The sequence below is a fragment of the Rhinolophus sinicus genome, linkage group LG01 (genome assembly GCF_036562045.2).
Source record: "Rhinolophus sinicus isolate RSC01 linkage group LG01, ASM3656204v1, whole genome shotgun sequence".
In the NCBI taxonomy this organism is placed as follows: domain Eukaryota; kingdom Metazoa; phylum Chordata; class Mammalia; order Chiroptera; family Rhinolophidae; genus Rhinolophus; species Rhinolophus sinicus.
Window position 1 is genome coordinate 165,188,650 of NC_133751.1, and position 23,025 is coordinate 165,211,674.

The window sequence follows — 23,025 nt, forward strand, 5'->3', positions numbered from 1 at the left end:
ATTGGTAGAAGAAATATGAATAACTTAAGATATGCAGATGACACGATCTTACTGGCAGAAAGTAGCAATGATTTGAAATGACTTCTGATGAAAGAGAAAGAAGAATGTCACAGCAGGACTGCAAATGAACATCAAGAAGACAAAAATCCAGACTACAGAAGAAATACACAACTTTAACAAAGACAATGAAAACATCAAAATGGTTAAAGATTTTGCTTACCTAGGTTCAGTCATCAATTCAAATGGAAACTGCAGCCAAGACGTCAAGAGATGGCTGAGACTCAGAAGGGCAGCAATGGAAGAATTAGGACAGATCATCAAGAGTAAAGATGTGTCTTTAGAGACCAAAGCTAAGATCATTCACACCCTCGTATTCCCAATTAACATGTACGGATGCGAAAGTTGGACAGTGTAGAAGGATGAGAGGAAAAAAAACTGATTCATTCGAAACATGGTGTTGGAGGAGAGCCCTACAGATAACCTAACCTCCAGAAAGACTAAGAAGTAAGTCCTGGAGCAAATTAAGCCTGAAACATCACTGGAGGCAAAAATGACAAAACTGAAGCTGCCCTACTTCGGGCACATCATGAAAAGGCAGAGTTCTTCGGAAAAGACAATAATGCTGGGAAAGATAGAAGGCAGCCGGAAAAGAGGAAAACCAAATATGAGATGGACTGACTCCATAAAAGAAGCCATAGGCATGAGTCTGCAGGAGCTGAGCAGGGCTGTTGAGGATAGGACACTCGGGACATCACTCATTCATAGAGTCGTCAGGAGTCAGAGCCGACTCAATTGGCTTTTTAACACATGAGACCCTAAAATCTTTGTTTTTACAGTCTCTTGAGTTTTTCAGATTTGATCAAATAGAAGCAGTTTTTTATCTTTGCTTTTATCAATGTTTGTAGGGCTGTTGAGATTTGGATTCTTGTCCCTAATGAATTCTGTCACTAACTAGATGGCTGACTTTAGGCAGACTAAAACTTTCTGAGCTCAGTCTTCCTTTGCTGTAAATTGAGGGAGTTGTTGTAGGCAATTGCCTTCCTACCGTGTTTCCCCCCAAATTAGACCAGGTCTTATATTAATTTTTGCTCCAAAAGATGCATTAGGGCTTATGTTCAGGGGATGTCATCCTGAAAAATCATGCTAAGGCTTATTTTCCAGTTAGATCTTATTTTCGGGGAAACACGGTAGGATTCTTTCCACTTACAAGTCACAGTGACTCTGCCCACCAGCTATAAGTGAAGATTCTCCTCTTCAGAGAAAAGTAATTGCTAATGTTTCCCTAATAATAGACCTGGAATACTCTGAGACAGTCACTTGTCTTAGTTTAGGTCAAAGCGTGGGCTTCACAGGGGAAAAGTCCTGGTTGCACTCTGCAACTTACTAGTATGTGGCCTGGCACAATTATTAACCTTTCTGAAGCTCAGTTTCCCTATCGGTAAACTGAAAATAATACAAACCCTTATAGAGTTGTGGTATTAAACGACACCCTGTAAATCTAGCTCTAAAAACATGTTCGGCACAAAACAACTACTCAATCAAAAGTATCTATTTTTAACATAGAAATATTTGCTCTTCTAATAGAATTTCTCCAAATTTAATAGCAAAACTATTATAATTACAGTACTTGAACGTTTTAAGGTGTCAACTTGGGCTGATTTGTTTTAAAAAATAATTGGAAAGACATGGACTCAGAGGATTTTTTTTTTTAAATTAAGCAAACAATCTGCATGCTGACCTTTACCCTGTAGTTCTTTTATTTAATAACAGTCTATTAATGAACACAACTTTAAGCTGCTTGATTACTACTAATGTAATCTAGGCCAAATACGTTACCTAACAGCAGTAATAAACTTTCTTACTCTAGAGAAATTTTAATGGAAGTTTTGCTTCACTTTTCTGTTTGTTTTGAAACAAAACTGTGGGGAAGTTCTTAGTTTTGAGTTCCCATCAACCGACATTTAGTCTTTTTAACCACTGATGACATGTAGATTATATTTAAATACAACTAAATGCGATAACACCATTTTTAGATGGGTGAGATAAGCTTTGAAGGCTGTATAAGTACTGTATTTTATCATTTAAAAATAAGCGCTTAACCAGAAAAAAAAGAAAAGGAAAAAAAAATTCCCCCAAATGTGGGAAATCAGAGTTCTTTGCTATGCTCTTAACTACAGCAGGAAATATGTGTTTGTTTATTATGACCCCAGTGTTTCCATAGCCAAATTAACTTTCAAACACAGTTTTCATTCTGTTTAACCAACAGTTGTCACCCTGTCTTGTGGAAACTGGTAATTCACAGGGAGTTCAAGGAGAATACTTGCATAATTACATGTACTAGAGCTTGGCTTGTGCCCACAGCTTGGTGATAGACCCTTTGTGAAGAGGGAACACTTATAACTACAGGGCCACCTACAGGGTGTGTTAATTAGCTCATTGTAACCTGCTAGGTCAACCTGTGTTGAAGATGATTTTCAGGGACTATCAAATTTTATAGCAAAAAGAGTTCTGAATTACTATTATATGTTTAAAAATGTCTCCTTTATTGATTCTAGGTTTCTCCTCCTTCATGAGATATGAGCCTCAACTGATTTGTAGAGCAGATTGTGGAAGAGTAATCACTTGCATTTCTCCTACAAAATTCCCTGGAGGATAGAGGGTGAGTAATATGTTCTATAAATAGATAAATAAGAATCTACACTGATTCATCAGCCTTTAATATTTGCATGTTAAATTTCCAAAATTTATCAAGTCGTTGCATAGACTGTTATTATATCAATTCAATTTTTAAGTTTCTTAGGAGCTAGTTTAGTATTTTTTTCTCTACAGTTCTGTTTCCTTTAATATTTCATTGTTTGATTAACTCTCATGGAACTTCACTTATTTTTAAAGCAATTTTAAAATAACTTTCTAAAAATTGCCTATAATTATTACTAATTTGTCAAAATTTATTTAATCAGAGTACATTATTAAGTAGGTACATCTTACAGCTTCTGAATTAAAGAATGACAAAAAGGGGGATTTATAACTTGCTAAACTATGAGATCCACTGGCTTAGCTCACCAGCAGAGAGCTGGTTGAAATGAAGTGTCTTTGTTTTAATGTCCCACCTGTTCAACCTTGTACTTTTGGATTACTGATGGTAAGGGAAATTGGTGGAATTGAATGTAAAGTACAGACAAAAAATGGTTTAACAGAATCCTGTCTGAGTCTAGCAAAAACCCCATTCTCTCCCGATTTTTGTCCCCCTTCAAACTTGCCAAGCCTTGTTCACTTTGGCTTTATTTTAAAAATGCATTTCTGGTGAGTGAGGAAAGGTTTTGTACTGTGTTTTCAATGACTCACCCAAAATAACTCCATTCAACTTGTAAACGGTCCTGTTCTGAATGCAGATTGTGTTTGTTCTGAGATGGGCATGAAGGAGCTGCAGAAGGGAGATTAGAGAAGGGAAATGTGGTGGGAGAGGGCAGTGCAGTTCAGCCACACATCAAAATTATTTTTTAAAAAGACATTGTGTGTTTGTATGTTTTCAAGAACCATTTGTGAGGTCTGCACCATTTGAAGCTTTTAAAGCTACATCAGTATTAGATAGATGCATGATTCACTAGTCACTAACCTGTTTTTTCTGATCCTCATAAAATGTGGAAGATATTTACTTGTAAATATATAATTCCAAATATGCAGAGTGAAATAAAAAAATTTTTAAAAGTTCTAAATGGCTTCATATAGGATGTAATCACCTATATAAGAGCTAGAAATAATCTTAAAATAGTAAGAAACTGTATATCAATAAATTGATCACAAAACAGGACAGTGTTAAAACTGGGAAATGCAATAATGACGACATCCTCCTGTTTTGCTGTATGTTGCAGAAAAATATTTACTCTCAAATGGCACAGATTGAGCATTTGACATAGATAGATATACCTCTTTAAAAGCTTTTATGATTCAAAATGTCAGATATTTAAAAGTAATATTTTAGGGCAGGCCTAAAAATAAAAGGAAAAAAGGACAGATCTAAACTTGAGCATTAAGACTTCACAGATGAATTAAAAACATTTTGGCCCTTTTATGTGTAACTATGTCCAGTTATGAGGATTTCAAAACCTCTTTTGAGTTGTTTCACACAATAGATCATACAATACATACAATAGACCAAGTAAAGCTTATTCTGTTATATAATCTTGCTTCACTCCATTGTTGATGAAGAATAGATGAGCCATCCTTACCTGTTGCTCAGAAACACCAGAGAATTGAGCCACTGAAAAGAAAACAAACTGTCTACAAGGTTTTACCATTGAGAGGGTAAATTTTGCATTATGTGGGAAACTGAAGAAATTGTGATCTGGGAATGGTCAAATGAATGCTAAAATGCCAAGTCTTCAACATGCATAAAATCGGAACGTATATAAACCTACCAGAATTATGTAAATAATTCACAAGGCCAAGTTCTTGTGGTATTGACACCTGGTTCTCTCTCTGGTGTGTCCTTGGGAAAATAAAGGAAATCAAAATACCAGATTATTATGCTATATTAATACTTCCTTATGATGACAATGAACTAGTATAACAATCCTTGAATTTTTGCTGACGTGGAAAAGCCATAGGAACAAATAATAGGTTTAAATTACAGACCTTAAATATGCAATTTTATTATATATGCAATAAACGAAATACTTGAATGATTAATAATGACTTAAAGGAATATATCAACAAACTAATCTAAATGAGATTAACCACTTTTAATGGTTACCAGAGTAACAACTTCCTCATATTCAATTATATGATTTGTAACTAAATCTTTGAAAGTTTTTGAAAAATTTACTCCTTAACATTTTCCTTTCGTTCTCTTTTAATCTATGGCAAATGATTCCACTGTTATTCCTGGAAATGTTAGTAGTTATATTGAGGGGACCCAAAAGATTTTATGTTGAAATGAATTTTAGAAATATTGGGTTAAACAAGTTAAACCTTTCTTTGTCTTTTCTTTTTTTTTTTTTTTTTTAAGTAAATCTTGAGGACTTCTCAAGTTTCTAACATTCATTGCGACTGGGTTGGGGTAAGAGGGGAGACGTATTTAATATGTAGTAGTTTCCAAACATTTCATATAGAATTCTCTTCCTCCAGGTAATGCTATTGAAATATAAAATGCTGCTCTATTTGTTTAATCCGTAATTCTTACCTTATACCTCCCAGCTCCCTTTTGTCTAATAAAGGGTAAAAATTTGGTAAACTGCAATGCTACCATTTTCAGATCAGATTCTGAATTAAGATTTCAATGCACAGAATTAAAATTTTGATTACATAAATATTATTGAAGAAGCAATACCGTAACTAGAACCAAAATGCTTTAGCTTACCTAACAGTAAATCTTATTTTGTAATTTTGAGGTATGTCTTAAAATCTGGAAAAACAAAAAATAACTAAATTACACTGAGCATAATGTTTTACTCTTGATATAAGATTTTCCATTTAAAACTGCCTACTTTAACCAGCGTATGTTTTCTGCTCTAGCCTGAATTCATGCCATTTTTAAAAAACTCAGCTGCATAAGCATGAAGATAGATGCCACTTACTAGTTTAAGAATAATGTCCCGTATGAAAATTATTTTTGTATATTATTTAGTATAATAATTTCAATAGCTATACTGGGCACCTACTTTATTCCCTGTGATCCTCACATCACCTTGGGAAGGTAGTCATCTCCTTTTGCTATTTCACAGATGAGTAACGTGATGACCATAGATATTAGCTGTCCTGCCCTAGACCACACAACTAGAAAGTGACAGAAACATATTTCGAACTCCAGCCTGACATCAACAACCCTACTATTTCATACTACATTATGTTGGATGGAGATAGCCATATCTAATATACATTTGTTTCTTCCTCCACCTTGTAAGCATCAGTGACTCAGATATTATGCTTTCTGTAGAGCTTCTACAATGCATTTGCCATAGGTCTACAATACAGTACTTGTTTGGAAAAAATTTCTTGAAGAAGCAAACATCTAGACTCTCCTTATGTATGGTATGACATTTGTTATTGAATAAATGTAACACCTTGGGCATTTTAAAAAAAAATATCAAAGTTGAGAACACAGTTAAAACCCCTTACTTTTCAAAGTAGCTGTTTCAAGGATTTCCTTCTCTATTATTTCCATATTATCAACACTGTACACTAAATAATTATGTAGACGAAAACATACGATTGTGCTGTTGGAGATTCAATAACTGTTATATTCTAAAGTTACCCGCTGGCACTTTTCCCCTTTCTTTATTGTTTGCCTCTGGTGGTTTGGTTTTGAAATACAAAATATGGTTCATTACTGCTCTTCGCAAGAATTCTTTGTTGTTGTTTAAAAGTGTATTATTTAAACATCAACAAAACTAATTAAAAGGCAATAGGCCTTAGAGAAACGACATGAAGCAAATATTTTATCCATTCAACTGTCCATTCTGAAGAACATAAAGAATAGAAAATTTACTTCAAGAAACTCGTTGTTCCTTGTGGGATCAGCACTGTACTAAAAGTGTAAAAGCTGGAGGAAGAATACTGAGAAATGTTCTTTATTCTCACAGTTTACAATCTATCTGGGAAGTCAAACATATCCTCAGAAACCAGTCATATTATTTACTGCACAACTCAGTCCCCAAATAAATGATATAGACATTCAGTTGTATATCAGGGCATTGTGGGAGAGACGTGACTGAGACAGGGGTGGGGGGTGGGGTGGGGGGTGGAGTGGAGGAAAACTTCTGGTGCAGCTGGATCCTGAAGGTCATGAAGGTATTCGACAAAGAATAGGAATGAACTTTAAAACGTGAGAATACAGTCAGCAATATCATGTGGAGACAAGGGGATTGAAGCTGGGAGCAGCAGATGGGTAGGGTGGGGTCCAGCAGGGCCCTGAAGGAAAATGGGAAGACAGCGTATAGACTTTGCTCCCTGTGGCTTTTGACCAGCCCTTTCAGTGCCTTTTCCCTCACTCTCTATCCTTTCCTACAGGGCTTATTTTGGGGAGCTATTAAACTGTTAGCCACACTTTGGCATAGGACTCTTGAAGGCTGAAAAGTCTTTAAAATTCAAAGAAAATAGTGAAACTTCAAACCAATGAGATACTATTATCACTGTTCTAGCTCCCCTTGTACGTCGCAGAATACATAGGCCCAGAATATTAAGATGCTTCTGGAAAGTTAGTCTGGATTGAGTATGACAAACCATTAGAAGTTTGTTTGATTTTGAATAGTATTTTATAATCTTTCTGCTAATGAGATGTTAAAAATAACAAAAGGGAATTCTCAAACTCATTTTAAAATTCATTCTGAACCTTGACATCATGTGTCTTGTAGCATCTTGTTGCTGCAAAATCCAAGCACGTATTTCTACATTTTCCTAGCTATACCTTGCTCTTTTTTTCTTTACTTCTACACGTCCAACTTCAATATGGAATTCCCAGATTAAGTATTCTTAATTCCTTTTCATGTCTAACACAATCACCATAAATAACTTTAAGCATGAAAGTAGCACTCCACGAAGCTTGGTCTTTTCCAGGTATGACCTTTTGACAAGAAGTATCAATTAGGCGCTTCTTTGTTTCATCTTTATCCACAATTCCCTGGACACAATTCTTTGGACTCCTCGAAGAATAACTTCCAGTGAGTCCAAAAGGACACTTGTTTTGACCCGGTGAAGAGGGACGTTTAGTGAGACTTGGCGTTTCCACATTTTTCTCCTCCGGAATGGAGGCGAAGTTGCGAGGAAGAAAAGATTAGTAACAAACAAGTAAACAAATCTCTCCCACTCCGTGGGCCGCAAGGGGCTGCGGGTTGCTCCACGCCGCGCCCGCCGCGCCCCGCCGCGCCCCGCCCTGCGCGCCCCCGGCCGGAAGGGGGCGTGGGACGCCGCGGAGGGAGGGGCGCGCAGACGCGGGGCGGCCCGCCCGGTCAGGGGCGCGTCAGGAGGGAGGCGGGAGACGGGGAGGCGGAGGCGGAGGCGGAGGCGGAGGCGGGAGGGCGGGGGGCGGGGAGCGGGAGCTGGGGCCGGCCGGCGCTCGGCTCCCAGCGGCGCTTCTTAGGGCCACTCGCGCTCCTGCGCCCGGCCGGCTTCATGTGAAGCGCTGGCCCTCCGCCCCCTCCCTCCCCTTCCTTCCCTCCCTCCCTCCCGTCCCCTCCTCCTCCTCCTCCTCCTTCTCCTCCTCCTTCTCGTCCAGCGCCCGCTGCCGGGGGCCCCCAGCCCGACCCGGCGCTGACAGCAGGGGCGGGGGTCTCCGCCGCCGCCTTGTCTCGCGCAGGCTCGGGCTGGGGCAGCGGAGCCCCCGGTGCGGCCATGGACCGGCCCCTGGTGGCGTCGGTGGAGGCGGAGGAGGAACTGGAGTGGCAAGTGGCGAGTAGCAGAAGGAAGGCCTGGGCCAAGTGCCGCGGGTCCTGGCAGGCGTCGGAGACGGAGGACCTGTCCACAGAAGCGACGACGCAGGACGAGGACGAGGACGACGAGGAGGACCTCCCGGGCGCGAAGTTGCCAGCGGCCGCGGGGAGAGGTCGGTGCGCTCGGCCGGGCTGCGGCGGATGGGGGACTGGGGAAGTGCGGGCTGGCAGACGGGGAAGTCTCGTGCGCCTTGGGCGACTCCTGTGAGTTGTGGACGATCCTCCCGGGCTTGATAGGCCGAGGGGAGAGGAGACACTTCCGACCTTTAAACACGCGCGTTTGGCAAAGCGTCTTCACTGTCAACATAGACACTCCGGGGCCATCTCATTTCTCTTCAGATGGACCCTAAGACATGTTGCCTAGGCTGCATTTTGCCCCCCGTGCATTTTCTTACATGCGAGTCCCCAGGTTTACCCGGCCTTCCGAGTCCAGGGGTCGGTAACGAGCTGTCCTCTCGCTCTGCCCCGCAGGAAACGTGCCCAACGAGAAGATCGCGATATGGCTCAAGGACTGCCGGTGAGTCTTCGCTGGCGCCGCTCGCGTCCCGGAGAGAGATCCACGCAGATGGGACGCCCGAGCAGTGACTCGCCGTCCCTGTGGGTCCCATGGCCGTTGTAAGCTGTAAACCGGAAAGTCAGCCTGCGGATAGCTTCTTCCTTTAAGCGATTAGAAATGGAAGTACTGTGACCGCTGATTATTTGGTGACCGTGTTGCTTTTACAGTTAGGTGTTAGGACTTCAACTCCGGTGATGATGTTAGTTTAGCATCAGAGATCAAAAACCTAAAACATATAACCGTACCACGTTGTTATGCTTGCCTTGTTTTTATTAGAAAGGATTTTCACATTTCACACAATTTTTTATTTTGCTTTTGTTTTGGCATCTGTGTATCTGGCATCGAATCATTTCCCTTTCAAATGTGTTTTAGGTGAGCTTAATTTACTTTACAGTACACTAACTGGGCTTTAATTTTTTGTGTGTGACTTAATTCTACTTGGGAAGCTGTTAAAAACTAGCTAACTTTGTTCTTGCAGTAGTTTACTTTTTGGAAATGCATTTGTGAGATGGCAGTGGGATTCATGGAAGGGAAATAGAGCTTTGAAGGCATTCAAACTGCATAAATCTGTTTAATTATATGCTTTGGCAACTGGCACAAAGTGTTTGATAAAATACAGAGGAGTGAATCATATTGCAAGTAACCTTACTACAGGGAAATGTGCTGGTTTCACATTTTAATTCTTTTTTCCAATTTATTTGCTACTTGTAAAATTTCATATGAAAAATATTGCTTGTTAACTTTGGTTAAGGTGTTTGTGTCGCACATATTTTTTTTGCCATGCCATTTGGGCTTTTCTTAATCTTTTGTTCAAGCACCAAAGTTTTCAAAGTCTTTTGGGTGGGGGAATGGAGAAGTGATTCTCATATATTCTAGTTTATTTTTCTTCCCTAAAGATAGATAAAATATTGGCCACTACTCTGTTGATGTCTTGTTTTGATTAATTGCCTGGAACCTTCCTGAGCACACTTCATTGCAGGATTCCTTAACTTTTGTGAGTGTCATAGACGTTTTTGAGATAGGGTGAATATATGGACCTTCTCTGTAAGATGTACAAAAATAATGTTTAACAGCAAGAGAAGGAGCACATTATGTTTTTTTTTTTTATGTATTGGAATTAAGATTGTATAAGAGATCATATGAAGTATCAGATCTATTTGATCCTGTCAAGTAAATAGTAAATAAGTGCATCTTTTAAGATAAATACAATAGCATTCACCAGGACAAATCATCTCTGAAAATTCCATTTTTGTTGCTGATCTCAACTTCCATAGGCAGGTTCTGTAATCTGCCGCCCCTTCCCTTGTAGGTTTCCTTCCAGTTCCCTATAGTTGCACCTGTTCTGTACAAAAGTGGCATTAATGTACCTGGGAAAGCTAGAACACATAATCTTTTAATGTTGGCTTTATTATCACAGATTTGACTGCCAGGATATATGCAACTGTATTTTTTTCCTATAGCATTTCAGGATCCTTCCCAGAGTTGGGCATCTGTCTACTTTGTACATTAAGTACACATGATCTGAAGACAGCATTTTTCTCCCTGATAATTTCTCAAATAGTCTTTGTTTTCTTATTGCTGTCCATATATCCTGAGTAAAGATACTATGTTGTCTTTGCTTAAAGGAATCTTTATTTTGATAACCACTTTTTTTTTTTTTTTTTTTTTGGCTAAGTAGAAACAAATCACTTGAGTTAGCATCTAAGAAGGAACAAGTTTTTGATAGAATTTGGAAGAGAGCAATTTTAAGAATGAGAGACTTGTGTTTGAAGGAGAATGCCAGTTATATTCTTGCTTATTTGCTCCTTTCTGTTAGTGCACAGAAAAGTGGAGACATTTGCACAAAAAGTAATACAGTTTTGTCTTAAGAAAGTAGCCATTGAGAAGAAGAATGACTTTTTTGAAGGCATAAATTAGAATTTTATTAAAACTTAGCTCAAAGTTTTATTAATATCTTTATGGTAGTTGCTTGTCATTCTTTTACATATCAAAATCACTAATTTTCAAAGAATGTCCATTGCTTGTATATTTGTTTGCTTGTATATTTCACTTATTGAAATGCCAGTTAAATACCAACATTTAATTGGCATTTCAGTAATATTTATTTGAAACATTTTTATGTTGACCCTGTGTCTGACGTGAATTTTTAACAGGCATAAATTGTTATGAAAATTTTGTGTTACAAAATAGAACTTTCAAAATAAAACAATCTGTTTTTTTAATGTAGTTTCGGAAAAGAAATGAAACATTTTTGCATTTAAAAAAAGAGATTTCCAAGTTATCTGTGTTTGTACTACAAGAATGTGAAAGAATTTTAGTAATGACCAGTTCTTGGTTGATTTTCAAGCTGGCTTTTTGATAATTTTCAGAGTTTAATGAAGAATATATGTATTTTTTATTTTAAAAGCAGAAAAGTCTCCAGTTTCTGCATTTGTATCAAAAAAGATAGTAGTTGGTGTAACCGAGGTGCTGAGTGGTGCTTTAAAATGCTAGTAATAGATTTAACAGATGGGATTTAAGTAAACGATTGAGCCTTATTTCTAACTAAACTGTGACTATTTAATATTATTGAGGTAAAGATTTGCTGTCTTTTGATTGTTTCCTGTTTCTAGGGAGGAGATTGAGGGAAGCAGACATTTTCTTAATTCCTATTGTCATTGTCTTTTTTTTTCTTTCTGTTTTTGTAAAGAAAATGCTAGTTCATATCATTTGTAATTGCCATTCTTGCTCTTAATTGCTGGCAGATCAGACATATGATTAAATCATTCCTGGTAAACTGACTTGACATAAGTATTTGCTTAGTAGCATATTACTTATGTAATCCACTTGCATTCCTTGTGTGTTCTAGAGGCGAGTTAAACTGTGATTAGAAGCTTGCTTAGCTATAACCCTTTAAGTGTAAGGCTGTGCAATGACAGCTCTTCAGACAGCTTTCTAAGACTAAGGTTTATATGTTTATGTGGTTTCAGTACCCCTTTGGGAGCCTCACTGGATGAACAAAGCAGTAGTACACCCAAGGGTAAGATAAAGTTGCCTTTCTAAATCTGTTTTTTATGAGGGTCCTGCTTCATTTGTCCTCTGAGAGAAAGTGTACATATATGAATTATAAAAGAGATATTCATGTTTAAAATATATTCTAAGATAGAAGCCAAAGGGGAGAAACCATGTCAATAAACTTTAAAAGAGTGGTGAGTTTAAGCAAATGACCAAACCTTTCCACAATGTGAAACTCATATTTTTATTGTCCAGATAAGGTTATCATAAAGACTAATTAAATATAGAAATACATGTAAACATAAGGAAAACATGTATTAAGTGAACTAGCTTTAGTGCAGCATTTCTTTGCTTACATTAACTGAAATTGCCACGCCTGAAATTTTACAACCTGTGCAAGACAGAACTCTAAAGTTCAAAGTACAACAAGAATGTGCAGGTAGTGGCAAGGCATATAAAAAACATTTACAGTATCAGGAAAATCTAGCTCGAGCTCCTGACTTAATATAAGGGGCGTAAAAAGAATGATTGCTCCAGGATCTGGTTTTCCATGAAACTCTTGGGTAAGATATGTTATCTAATTGAACATCTTCAAAGGCATAAGTATTAAATAGCCTGTAGATCGGCTTCTAAGAACTTTGCCTGGCTGCGAATCATGGCTCCTTTATGATAAAGTAAAAGTTTATACTTGCTTCTTGAAATTATATAATCAGAATAATTTCTGAGGGCATTCAGGTCTGAAACACTTTACTGTATCTTATATTTTGCTTGGTCAATTTGTTTTACTGAGACAGTGATTTTACATGGGGGGCTCAGAAAGAACAACAGGATAAATCTTTCAATGTTTCTTTCAGGTGTGCTTGTGAGAAATGGAGGAAGTTTTGAAGATGATTTGTCACTGGGAGCTGAAGGTTTGTTTGGAAGAACAGTGTTTTCATATAGTTTTAAAATTTAGGAAAAGAGAAAATTGAGCGCTTTCAGGTTTAAGATCCTCAGAGCTAACTTTAAAGGTCTTGAAAATGGCTCACACACATTTTACAGGACCTTTTATATGTTAATCCAGTCAGAGCCCGTAGGATACATATAGGAATGGCTCTGAAAAACCATTGTGAAAATGTCCACATGTCTTCCTTGGACTTAAATGCTTAAAGGAATTGTTTGGGGGCAAACAATGGTGATATAACTGAGGGAAGAATTGTCCCGCAGAAGGAAGGAAACTTAAATATTTATACATGAGAAGACTAAATTGAAGCTTATTTTTAGTATGAGGTAGCCTTATGTCAGACTTACAGCTGCAGCTTGTCTTTCTCTTTGCATCCAAGTGTCTCCTGTCTTTTTTCCCTTTCCTCTTTTACCAGATTTTTAGACTATGAAAGGATAAAGACAAAATAGAGTTACTAGAATTTCATTAGAAATAATTATACTGAAGTCTGCCAGACTGCATTAGCATTTTAAAAGTGTATTGTGCTGTGTTTAAGTTTTCACAGATTACATAATCTTTTCCTGTGGATTCATAATAATGCTTTCCACAATGTAAAATTAAGAATTTGTTACTATTTTATTATTTTACTGGTATTTTACTATTGGTAGCTGTATAGCTGGGTTATTGATACAGTATGCTTTTTATAAAAAAAAAGAATTAAGGATTTTATTAAATCTTTTTAAATTGTAATTTGATGAGCAGTGAATTTATCCACTGAATTTAATATCCCAGATCTTTTGCTGTTTTAAATCAATCTGTATAGTTTAGAACTTCAGTAAACATTGTTTTTATTACTATTAGTTTTTATTACTATTAGTTTTTATTACTATTAGTTTGCTCTCAAGGAATAAACTCTGTTAGGAGCTTAAACATACTGCTCTGTACTCAGTACAGTTGAACATATTGTCAAACCCTTTTTAAATGTGTTTCAGTATTACTGTGAATAACTTTGATATCTGAGTAGTTTCACAATTTGGAATTAATTTTTAAGACTTTGTTTTTTTTAGAGCAATTTTAGGTTCACAAAAAAATTGAGGGGAAGGTACAGAGATTTCCCATGTACTTCCTGCCCCCATTATGTCTAGCCTCCCCCATGACATCTCCCACTACAGTGGTACATTAGTTAAAATTGATGAACCTACAGTGAAGCATCATATTACACAAAGTCCATAGTTTACATTAGGATTTATTCTTGGTCTTGTACATGGATTTGGATAAATGTATAATTATATGTATCCATCATTAGGATATCATATAGCATACATTAATGACATTTATTTGTTTAGAACTTGTAAGTCTGGGATAAACTTGAAAGGCAATTTTTAAAAATAAACTTATGTTAAAATGAGTAGACATTTTCCATGTACGTGCATTAAAAAATGGTTGCAACTGGAGTGAATTTTCAGCCTTAAAAAAAATCACATTAGAAATTGGTAAATACTATTGCCACACTTAAATAATGCTAAATCATGTTTTTGCTTTTAAAGTATTCTTTATTAATAGCTTTTAAATGTAATAATTAGAACCACATATACAGCATATGCTGTACATCTTCTAACTACTTATTTCTAAACTGTTAAAGAAGTTTAATTGGTTACTTATATGTCTTTTTAGCTTAAGCATTCAGTAGAAGTAGTTTTACTGGCTAACTAACAGAAATGAAAGCACCCTGCAAAAGCTACTGTTTCTGTTCTTATCGATCCGTATATTAGTTTTAATGATGAAGATTTAATGAGTCAAGACAAAAGTTTGGCATATTAGGCATTTAGCAGTAATATTGTGGTTAATTCGCTTTCTTGATAATTGTATCATAGTAGTTACTGTCCTACTAACAATTGTACTCTACATTTATTCTTTTTACTTACAGCCAATCACCTCCATGAAACTGATGCTGAAATTGAAAACAGGTATGTACTGTTTGTTTTCTTTTTAAAAATGAAGAACATTTATGAAAATAAAGTTTTATATAATCTTAATTTTGTTTGTAGCAATAATATCTTGGCCAAAGAGAGAAGACTACAGTTTCATCAGAAAGGGAGAAGTATGAATTCCACTGGATCTGGGAAAAGTAGTGGGACAGTTTCCAGGTAACTTACGAAATTATGCTGCAGTTACATTGTGTTGTATAGGTGATCTACTCTGACCACTTTCCAAACTTTGGTTTGGCTTACTGGTATGAAATCAAAAGGAATCCAAAGTGTTTCATGGTTCAGCATAACTGACAGGAGCTGCTGCTGCTTTTTTTAAAATTAAGATTGAATAAAAAGCAACAAATATGTTTATAGTGCTGCTGGAATTCATTTCTGAGTGTTTTGAGCCCTATCAGCAACTTGAAAGAGGAACTCCATAATGGAGTAAGTTCTACTTCCAAAATTCTTCATTCTGTTAGTCTTGAGTTACTATGGTATAAAAATAAGAATAAACCTTTGCAATTTAAAGCTTGATATTTAAGCATAGATTTATCTTTATACTAAACCAAAGATCTTGAAAATACATATTAGAATAAGCAAATACATGGGCCTCTGACTGTTACCCAAAATATTATATTGGAATCTTGAGCATTTTCTCTGAAACAAATCAAAATTTCCACCTGTTCAAATTCTATTTCTAACAGTCCTATTTTCCTCAGTGAGTCTTAGCTTGGATTATAGGTGGTGTGAGAGAGAAGGGATAATAAATGTTCATTTCCCGATAGAATTAGAGTAAGTTACCTTTGTGTAACCCATACTCACCTTACTTCTCCTACTTCCTAAGTAGAAGTGGTTAGAGAAAAGTAAACACTTGAAAGTAAGCTCCTCCCTCCCTATCCTGAGATCAGGTTGTTACCTGTATTGCTTCTGGTAGGACAGCCAAAGATAGCAGAGAAGCTCAAGTTCTACCGAATGTCCCCTGCTACCAAAGCTCTACCAACTTCCTACTGTGTTTCCCTTTTCATTTCTTCTTTTATCTTTTTGTTCCTTATTCTTCATCATCTTTCCTCTAAGTGTTTTAGCTGCTTTACTGGGAATCTTAAAATGACGAAAAAAATAAGGTGAGAAATCACTTAGAGAATCTCTTACTAAGTGTGTACTTACAGGATTATTTATCACATTTAGTACACTGTGTATAAAGATGCAGAAATAAATAATGATTTAAAGCTGTAGAAAAATTTTATCAGAGGAAAGCAGGAAGATGAATTCATTTATCATGGGATGTGGACTAAAAACTTACTTTATGTCTTGATGTTTCTCTTTTTTTCTTTTTCTTTCTTTTCTTTTTTTTTTTTTTTAGTGTTTCAGAATTGTTGGAACTTTATGAGGAAGATCCTGAAGAAATTCTTTATAATCTTGGATTTGGAAGAGATGAACCAGATATTGCTTCTAAAATTCCTCCCAGATTTTTTAGTTCGTCATCATTTGCCAGAGGGATCGATATTAAAGTATTTCTGAGTGCTCAGATGCAACGGATGGAAGTAGAAAACCCAAATTACGCTTTAACAAGTAAGGTTTTTAAATGTTAGTGTGTTGTTTTCAAATTATGGCATCCACAGCAAGATGGTCTTATTTTTAAAACTTTACTAATTTCTAGGAATAGCACTGGAACTTTAATTATTGAGGATAACACAATAGCTATTTTACTTATTCTGAATTTTTATTATTCAACTTATAAAAGTTAATTAACCTATTTCTTCTCTTCTTCCCCAATTCTTGACTTACTAAGTGTTACCTTACAGAGTGATACTTCCGTCTTTCCCCCAAAATAAGACCGGGTCTTATATTAGTTTTTGCTCCAAAAGACACATTAGGGCTTATGTTCAGGGGACATCATCCTGAAAAATCATGCAAGGGCTTATTTTCCAGTTAGGTCTTATTTTCAAGGAAACGTGGTTGTTACCTTGTAGAGCATAACTTACTGGTAGAACCTTAGGCTTTTACTTATCTCCAGATTGCGTTTGTTCAAGAAAGAAGTAGGGGAGGGGTCTTATTACCATTAACTGAAGTCAATTTCAGATGCTTTTTTTTGATAAATCTAAAGTAGAATGGCTAAACCAGTAAGTTTTATTCGTATTATATCTTTGCTTATTTTTCTGTGTTGACCAGAAGTTCCCAAAATGGGATGTTTATGTGGTCCTTGGATTAGTTTTATGAGATCTATAAATCTCTCCTCCCCAATTAAGTATAAAATATATAATTATGTATACTTTTTAAGGAGAACATTTGGAAGATAATGGAGTCCAAGACCTAAAATCAGAATCACAGCTGTAGATCAATACCTAGTCCTTTCTGTTTTATTCAGTGTTACTATCACACCTTGTGCTTCCTTCTGATTTTTAAAATCAAATTCCAGTGCTTGAAGTGAAAAATCTTCCTCCCTCTCCACAGTAAATGTAGATAAAGTTTAAGTGTTAGATAAGGGGGAAAAAATTCATAAACTTTGTGATCTAAGTTCAGTTATTGGAATTTTGAATAATAGTAATATTTATATATATGCATAGATGTATATATAATTAATGCTTTTTTTTTCTCTTTGTAGGCCGTTTTCGTCAAATTGAAGTGCTTACTACTGTGGCCAACGCGTTTTCTTCTTTATATTCACAAGTCTCTGGGACTCCCCTACAGAGAATTGGAAGTATGACCTCAGTGACCTCTACTAAGGAGACAGACTCACCTCCACCTTTAACCCGAAGTAACACTGCAAATCGCTTAATGAAAACACTATCAAAACTAAATTTATGTGTTGATAAAACAGAGAAAGGAGAAGGTGGTACTCCTTACCCAGCAATTGAAAAAGGAAAGATTCTGAATGTTTCAATGAGCGAAGAAATTGGCAACAAAAATGATCAAAAGTCTCAAAAAATTGTAAAGAAGAAAGACTCATCTTCTATGTTGGCTACAGTCAAAGAAGAAGTATCAGGTAGTTCAGCAAGTATTATGGAGAGTGCTGACCTTGATAGACTTCCTGAGGAAGCAGACAGTAATTTTAACCAAGAAACTGAAAATGAACAAAGTAAAGAAACCCAAAGTCATGATAAACTTGATGAGGAATCTGGTATTAGAGAATCTGATTTAGGTAGCAGTTTCAACATATCCAGCCATAGTAACCTGGAAAATGGCAATGAGGTGAAAAATGTCCATGTGTCCACAGCTGAGAAAGAACCCTGTCCACCACTGACAATCCCATCCATAAGCAATATAATGGTACCACAGAAGGACTCCTTTGAAATGGAAGAGGTAGGTAAAAAGTTACTGAGATCTGTTTCAAATAGTAGTTTAGGGGGAAAAAAGTGCCAAAAAGTGTTTCTCAAATGAAAGGTGGCTAATTTATACTAAAAGAAATCATTCTAACTTTGACTTTCCAGTTTTTTTTGTTTTGTGTTTCACAAACGAAGAAGTGGTCACAGACTATGTGAAGTCAAGGTAATGGTACAGGTCATCAGCTCCCCTGGGTGCTCTGTCCTCCACTGCCTCGTATATTCCTTGAACTTAACCCCCCTTTCTCTCTCAGTTTAAGATTTTGGTGCTCTAAGAATATTCAAATTCATATCAATATTGGATAATAGTTAAAAACACAGGCTCTGAAATCAAACGGGTTTGAGTTCTGTCTCTGCCACCAGTTGCTGTGTGCCTTTGGGCAAGGTTTTATTCATGTACCTCAGTGGAAAGGGTAAGTGTGAAGACTAGGAGGATAGGTTTGGGTAAGGGACTGGAAAGAACAGATAGGTACCTGAAGCGGGGGGGAGGCTAGGGTACCTGGGGCAGGAAGTTTGAAAGGCCACTGGATAGGATTTTTGCAAGCCCAGAAGAGCGATGTTTGGTTACTTTTTTTTTTTTAAATCTAGTGATATTCCTGCTAGTTTACATAAATCTTGAATTGGACAGGATAAAAATAATTTTGATGAGGTTCACCTAAAACTGCTTTTGAATAGTGGAAGCTGCAACTTATGAGTTGGAGCTGTATAGCTTGAGGTGGGAAACAAGTTTATCAAGCACCTATCCAGCACAAGGGCATTGTACTATGCCCTTGTACTTCTCTTTCTCAGTCTGTGAGACAGGCCATGGTGGTCTCATTTTACATGAGAAAACTAAGGCATATATTGTACTACTCAAGAGTTTTGCCTACAAATTACATAATATGCAATTTTTCTTTTTAAAATTTATTGAAGAATAGTTTTAGTTATACCTCACAGTAGTTTTAAAATCACCTGTCATTATTTTAGGGAGTTAGAAAATGGGATAATTGATCTGCCTATAAATATCCTTCCTCTGATGTGAGTATGTATCTCTCATTAGTGAAGATTTTTCATTTATTACAAAATTTCAGTTGCTGATATAGCTACCTTTTTTATGGTCTTTGACTATGTTAATTCCAATTAAAAAATGAAATAAAAGGGGACAGAAGCAGCCCTTTGAAATATTTTACATTTTTTGATAAACTTCATTTTTTACATATTTTTATATTTATGCTGTTTAATTTCTAATATGATATATTTCTTATAATGAGTTCAGAAAATGACTAAAATTCTTTTTTGTATTCATTTCCTTGCTCAATTTCTTTTTTGACTTTGTTTTGATATAAACTTATCCTAGCACTCATAATTAAAGTGTAACTTTTGCTTTCCATTAGGGTCCCTTTTCTATGACAATCAGATATGACAGTTTCCTTGTTTTAATACAATAGAGTATACAAATTTAAACAAATTATGTTAAACACTTGCAAATCCGATATCGGTGACTCAGATGAGAAGACACTCATGTCTTGCTTTTTAATTTCTAGAATTCCTGAATGCTAAGCTATAGTTCTTAAAACATTATTGATTCCATGCACAAAAAAGTTCTTTAAAACATTTGTAAAGTGCCAGATAGATTCACTTTGAAGGCAACTTAACACTTAATGAGAGACTGTGGGTTTTTTGTGCCCTCTGCTGGCAAAAGCAGTTAATGAAAAGAAAGTAATGTGACATTGAAGTGAACATTTTTTTAAGTACAAGATTACAGGCATTGGTTGAAGAATAATGGAATATTTTGTTTTGAAAAAAAGAATATATGGTCAACCATAGCTACATTGTAAATATGGGGAATTTTAAGGATAATGAGTCCTTATTCTTCAGATATATTTGAAATATGGATTAAAAACCTCCTAGAATTGTGTTTTTATCCCTTTGGGAACTTTAAAGAGAGCTTGTAGAACAATGGATAAAGAAGGGAAATAATGTGTTTCTCTAATTTCCTCTCCTCCCAAGCATGATTTGAATCATACTGACAAATGAAGAGAACAATCTTATTGAAGCAACCTTTAGATCCCATTCAACATGTTACTATTTTTCTATTGGACTCCTTTCCCTTGAGGTTTGATTCCTGTTGGGAACTTTATTCCTGTAAAAACAACGAATAAATATAAGTTAGAGCGCATGCTCTCTCTCTCTCAGTAAGCCAGTTCTCAAACAGGTTGACTGCCAGCTGCTTTGGGTAGCTCGGTAGGAGAAAATGTTGCAGACATAACCCTGTTAAAAGAAGCTGGCTAAATCCCTTTGAGGCAGAAGGTAAGATCTGACAGTTACCAGGAGCAAAGAGAGGAAACTTGTAATTGTAAAGAGAGTTAGGATGAGAAGAATGATCCAGGCCTTGGAGAATGAAAGTGACTATTTCTTACGTTAAGGGAAAAAAAAACCAGATACTATTTTCAGTTAAAAGTCAGTTTGCCTTGTAAAAATGTCTTCTAGACTATGTAAAATATTTCAGTGTGTGTAAAATTGTAAAATCCTACTATTGAGTTCTCTAATTCTTAATGACTTCCTGGATAATTTTTATGTGCTTTTTGAAATGATTTATTTTGAATAAATACATCATGGTAACTCTCTAGAGCCATAGATTAGTAGTATGAATGATTCATAGTTAAACCAAAATGATCCTTCTCAGTAAGCGATTGTTCATCTTTTAGGTATAAAGGAAAAAATGTCTCATACTTAAAAGTTGGAGGAAGGAGAACTTTTATATGTATATTTCTGTAAATAGGTTGTTCTGTGTCTCTTCAGTCTATAAATCATATTCAAATATAGATATTATTGGAAGTATATATAATTTTCTAGAAGTTTTACTAAGTGTTTCTAACCCTGTCTCCACACTGATTGTTGATTTAATGTACTTCATTACAACGGGTCCTTCCTTAACATGATTTCATTCTACATTATTTTGTTATAACGTTGATGAGATGCTGTAGGAACTTGACTCTTGTTTACATGGACTAGCCTACGGTAAACTTGGTCTCATTATACATTGTTTCGTTTAGCCTTGGAACCTATCAACAATGTTAAATGCAGACTTATTGTACTTATTTTAGCCATTAAGTTTAAGGATTCCTTTTATTATATTTATTGGCCTGAGTTAAAATATTCCCAAATGTTAGAGGAAGCAGAACTTGACAGACACTTGACAGTTAAGTTGTCCCTTTGACCTTTCAAATTTAACTGTATGTGTTTTGAAGGCAAATATTCTGTCTGCAATAGAATATGAACTCGCCTTAACACGTGACATATGCACCAATGTCTGTAAATTCAAAGTCCAATTAACCACTAAGTCTTGTTATTTAATATTTATCTAAAAGAGAAGTAAGTTAGTTTTTGTTTTTAATTTACCTGACAGTAAAAGTAAACCATATATATGTATGTATGTGTTTAAAACTTGGAAGATTTATTTTTTTAATGGGGAATATTGAGGAATAGTATGTTTTTCCAGGCTCCATCAGCTCCATGTCAAAACAGCTCCGTTGTTTTCAGTCTAGTTGTGGAGGGTGCAGCTCAGCTCCAGGTCAAGTCATCGTTTTCAGTCTAGTTGTGGAGGACAACAGCTCATTGGACCATATGGGAATTGAACCAGTGACCTTGGTGTTATGAGCACTGTGCTCTAACCACTGAGCAAACCGACCGTCCACCAGCGGTGGCTCAGCTCTAAGCTCAAACTGTTGTTTTCAATCTAGTTGTGAAGGGCGCAGCTCACTGGCCCATGTGGGAATCAAACTGGCGACCCTGGTGTTATGAGCACGGCGTTCTAACCACTTAGCCAACCTGCCGCCCCGAAGATCTTTTTTAAAGATAAAAACTTATAACTAATCACAAACTCATAACCTAGCACAGTAAGAGATCTTAGAATTTATTTTCCAGTTTTCTTCCCTTATAGGTGAGGAAACATTTTTCCCTCACTAACATTTGATAGTACCGATTTTGCTAAGTAAGTAGACAAAAGGATCCGGACGAGTAGTATTTTAGTAAAATATCACTCTCACAGCTTTTTTTCTTTAAGGGGCCCTTTCAGTCAGTTATGGGGTTTGTAGTGAATGGAGAGAGGGAGTAGATTGACTGAATGATTGCCATAGAGAAGCGTCTTAAAGAATAGAATATTGAGGATACATATTCATTAAAGCCATGTTATTTTGTGACATACTTTATAAATCTAAGGAAAAGAATTGTGGTAATTCTACAGTTAAAAATGAGAGATTATAATTTGTTGTGTCATAATGCTGTGCTTAAATTGAGATTCCTAGACTATTTCTTTTATATTTTTCTGGTCTGTTTGATATTTACTTTATAGAAAACTCTTTGAAGTAGGCTAGGCCTGAATAGAAACTAATAATAGATCCTTTGTTGAATATAAAAAGAAAATGCATTTTGTTTCCTTGCACACAAAACAATGGTTTTCCTGTTTAACTCATGTCTGCTGCTTTGAAGAATATATTACAATGTTTCAATAATAACAAGGAAGAGTAGAAACTATTTTATATGTGATTTTTAGGGGATGGTTTTAAATGGCCAGTGTGCTTTTAGTTTTCAAAAGATTTATAAACTTGGATTCATGGAACTGTTTAGAACAAAGATACCACAAATCAGACCAGTTTTTAAAATGAGTAATAATATCTTTAATCTTTGAGCTTTTTATTTTTTTCATATTGGTCATTCTACTCTGATTCCTATGGAATATTTCTTATTCTTGAATGAATTCATAGTTGAAAACTACCAGGGTTCTACCTAAAACCTGTTTGCTATTTGTTCTCTGATTTGTTCAAAGTTGAGATCTCATATGTTTGGCTAGTTTGCT

General features: G+C 36.1%; 1 protein-coding gene across 3 annotated transcripts in view; it reads left to right on the forward strand.

Annotated features, from left to right (window-relative positions):
- The window catches only part of ITPRID2 (ITPR interacting domain containing 2), a 90,399-nt gene that overhangs the window by 45,790 nt on the left and 21,584 nt on the right, over window positions 1–23,025 (forward strand). For 2 of the 3 annotated variants that reach the window (XM_019752841.2, XM_019752842.2), the window contains exons 1-8: window positions 8,039–8,539; window positions 8,898–8,943; window positions 11,952–12,001; window positions 12,831–12,887; window positions 14,826–14,865; window positions 14,947–15,045; window positions 16,229–16,437; window positions 17,471–18,168. In XM_019752841.2, coding sequence (XP_019608400.2) covers window positions 8,329–8,539; window positions 8,898–8,943; window positions 11,952–12,001; window positions 12,831–12,887; window positions 14,826–14,865; window positions 14,947–15,045; window positions 16,229–16,437; window positions 17,471–18,168 — 1,410 coding nt within the window. In that variant the 5' untranslated portion in view covers window positions 8,039–8,328. Of the gene's footprint in view, window positions 1–2,555; window positions 2,660–8,038; window positions 8,540–8,897; window positions 8,944–11,951; window positions 12,002–12,830; window positions 12,888–14,825; window positions 14,866–14,946; window positions 15,046–16,228; window positions 16,438–17,470; window positions 18,169–23,025 lie in introns of those variants that run through there. The other variant, XM_074338864.1, reaches the window with a different exon arrangement.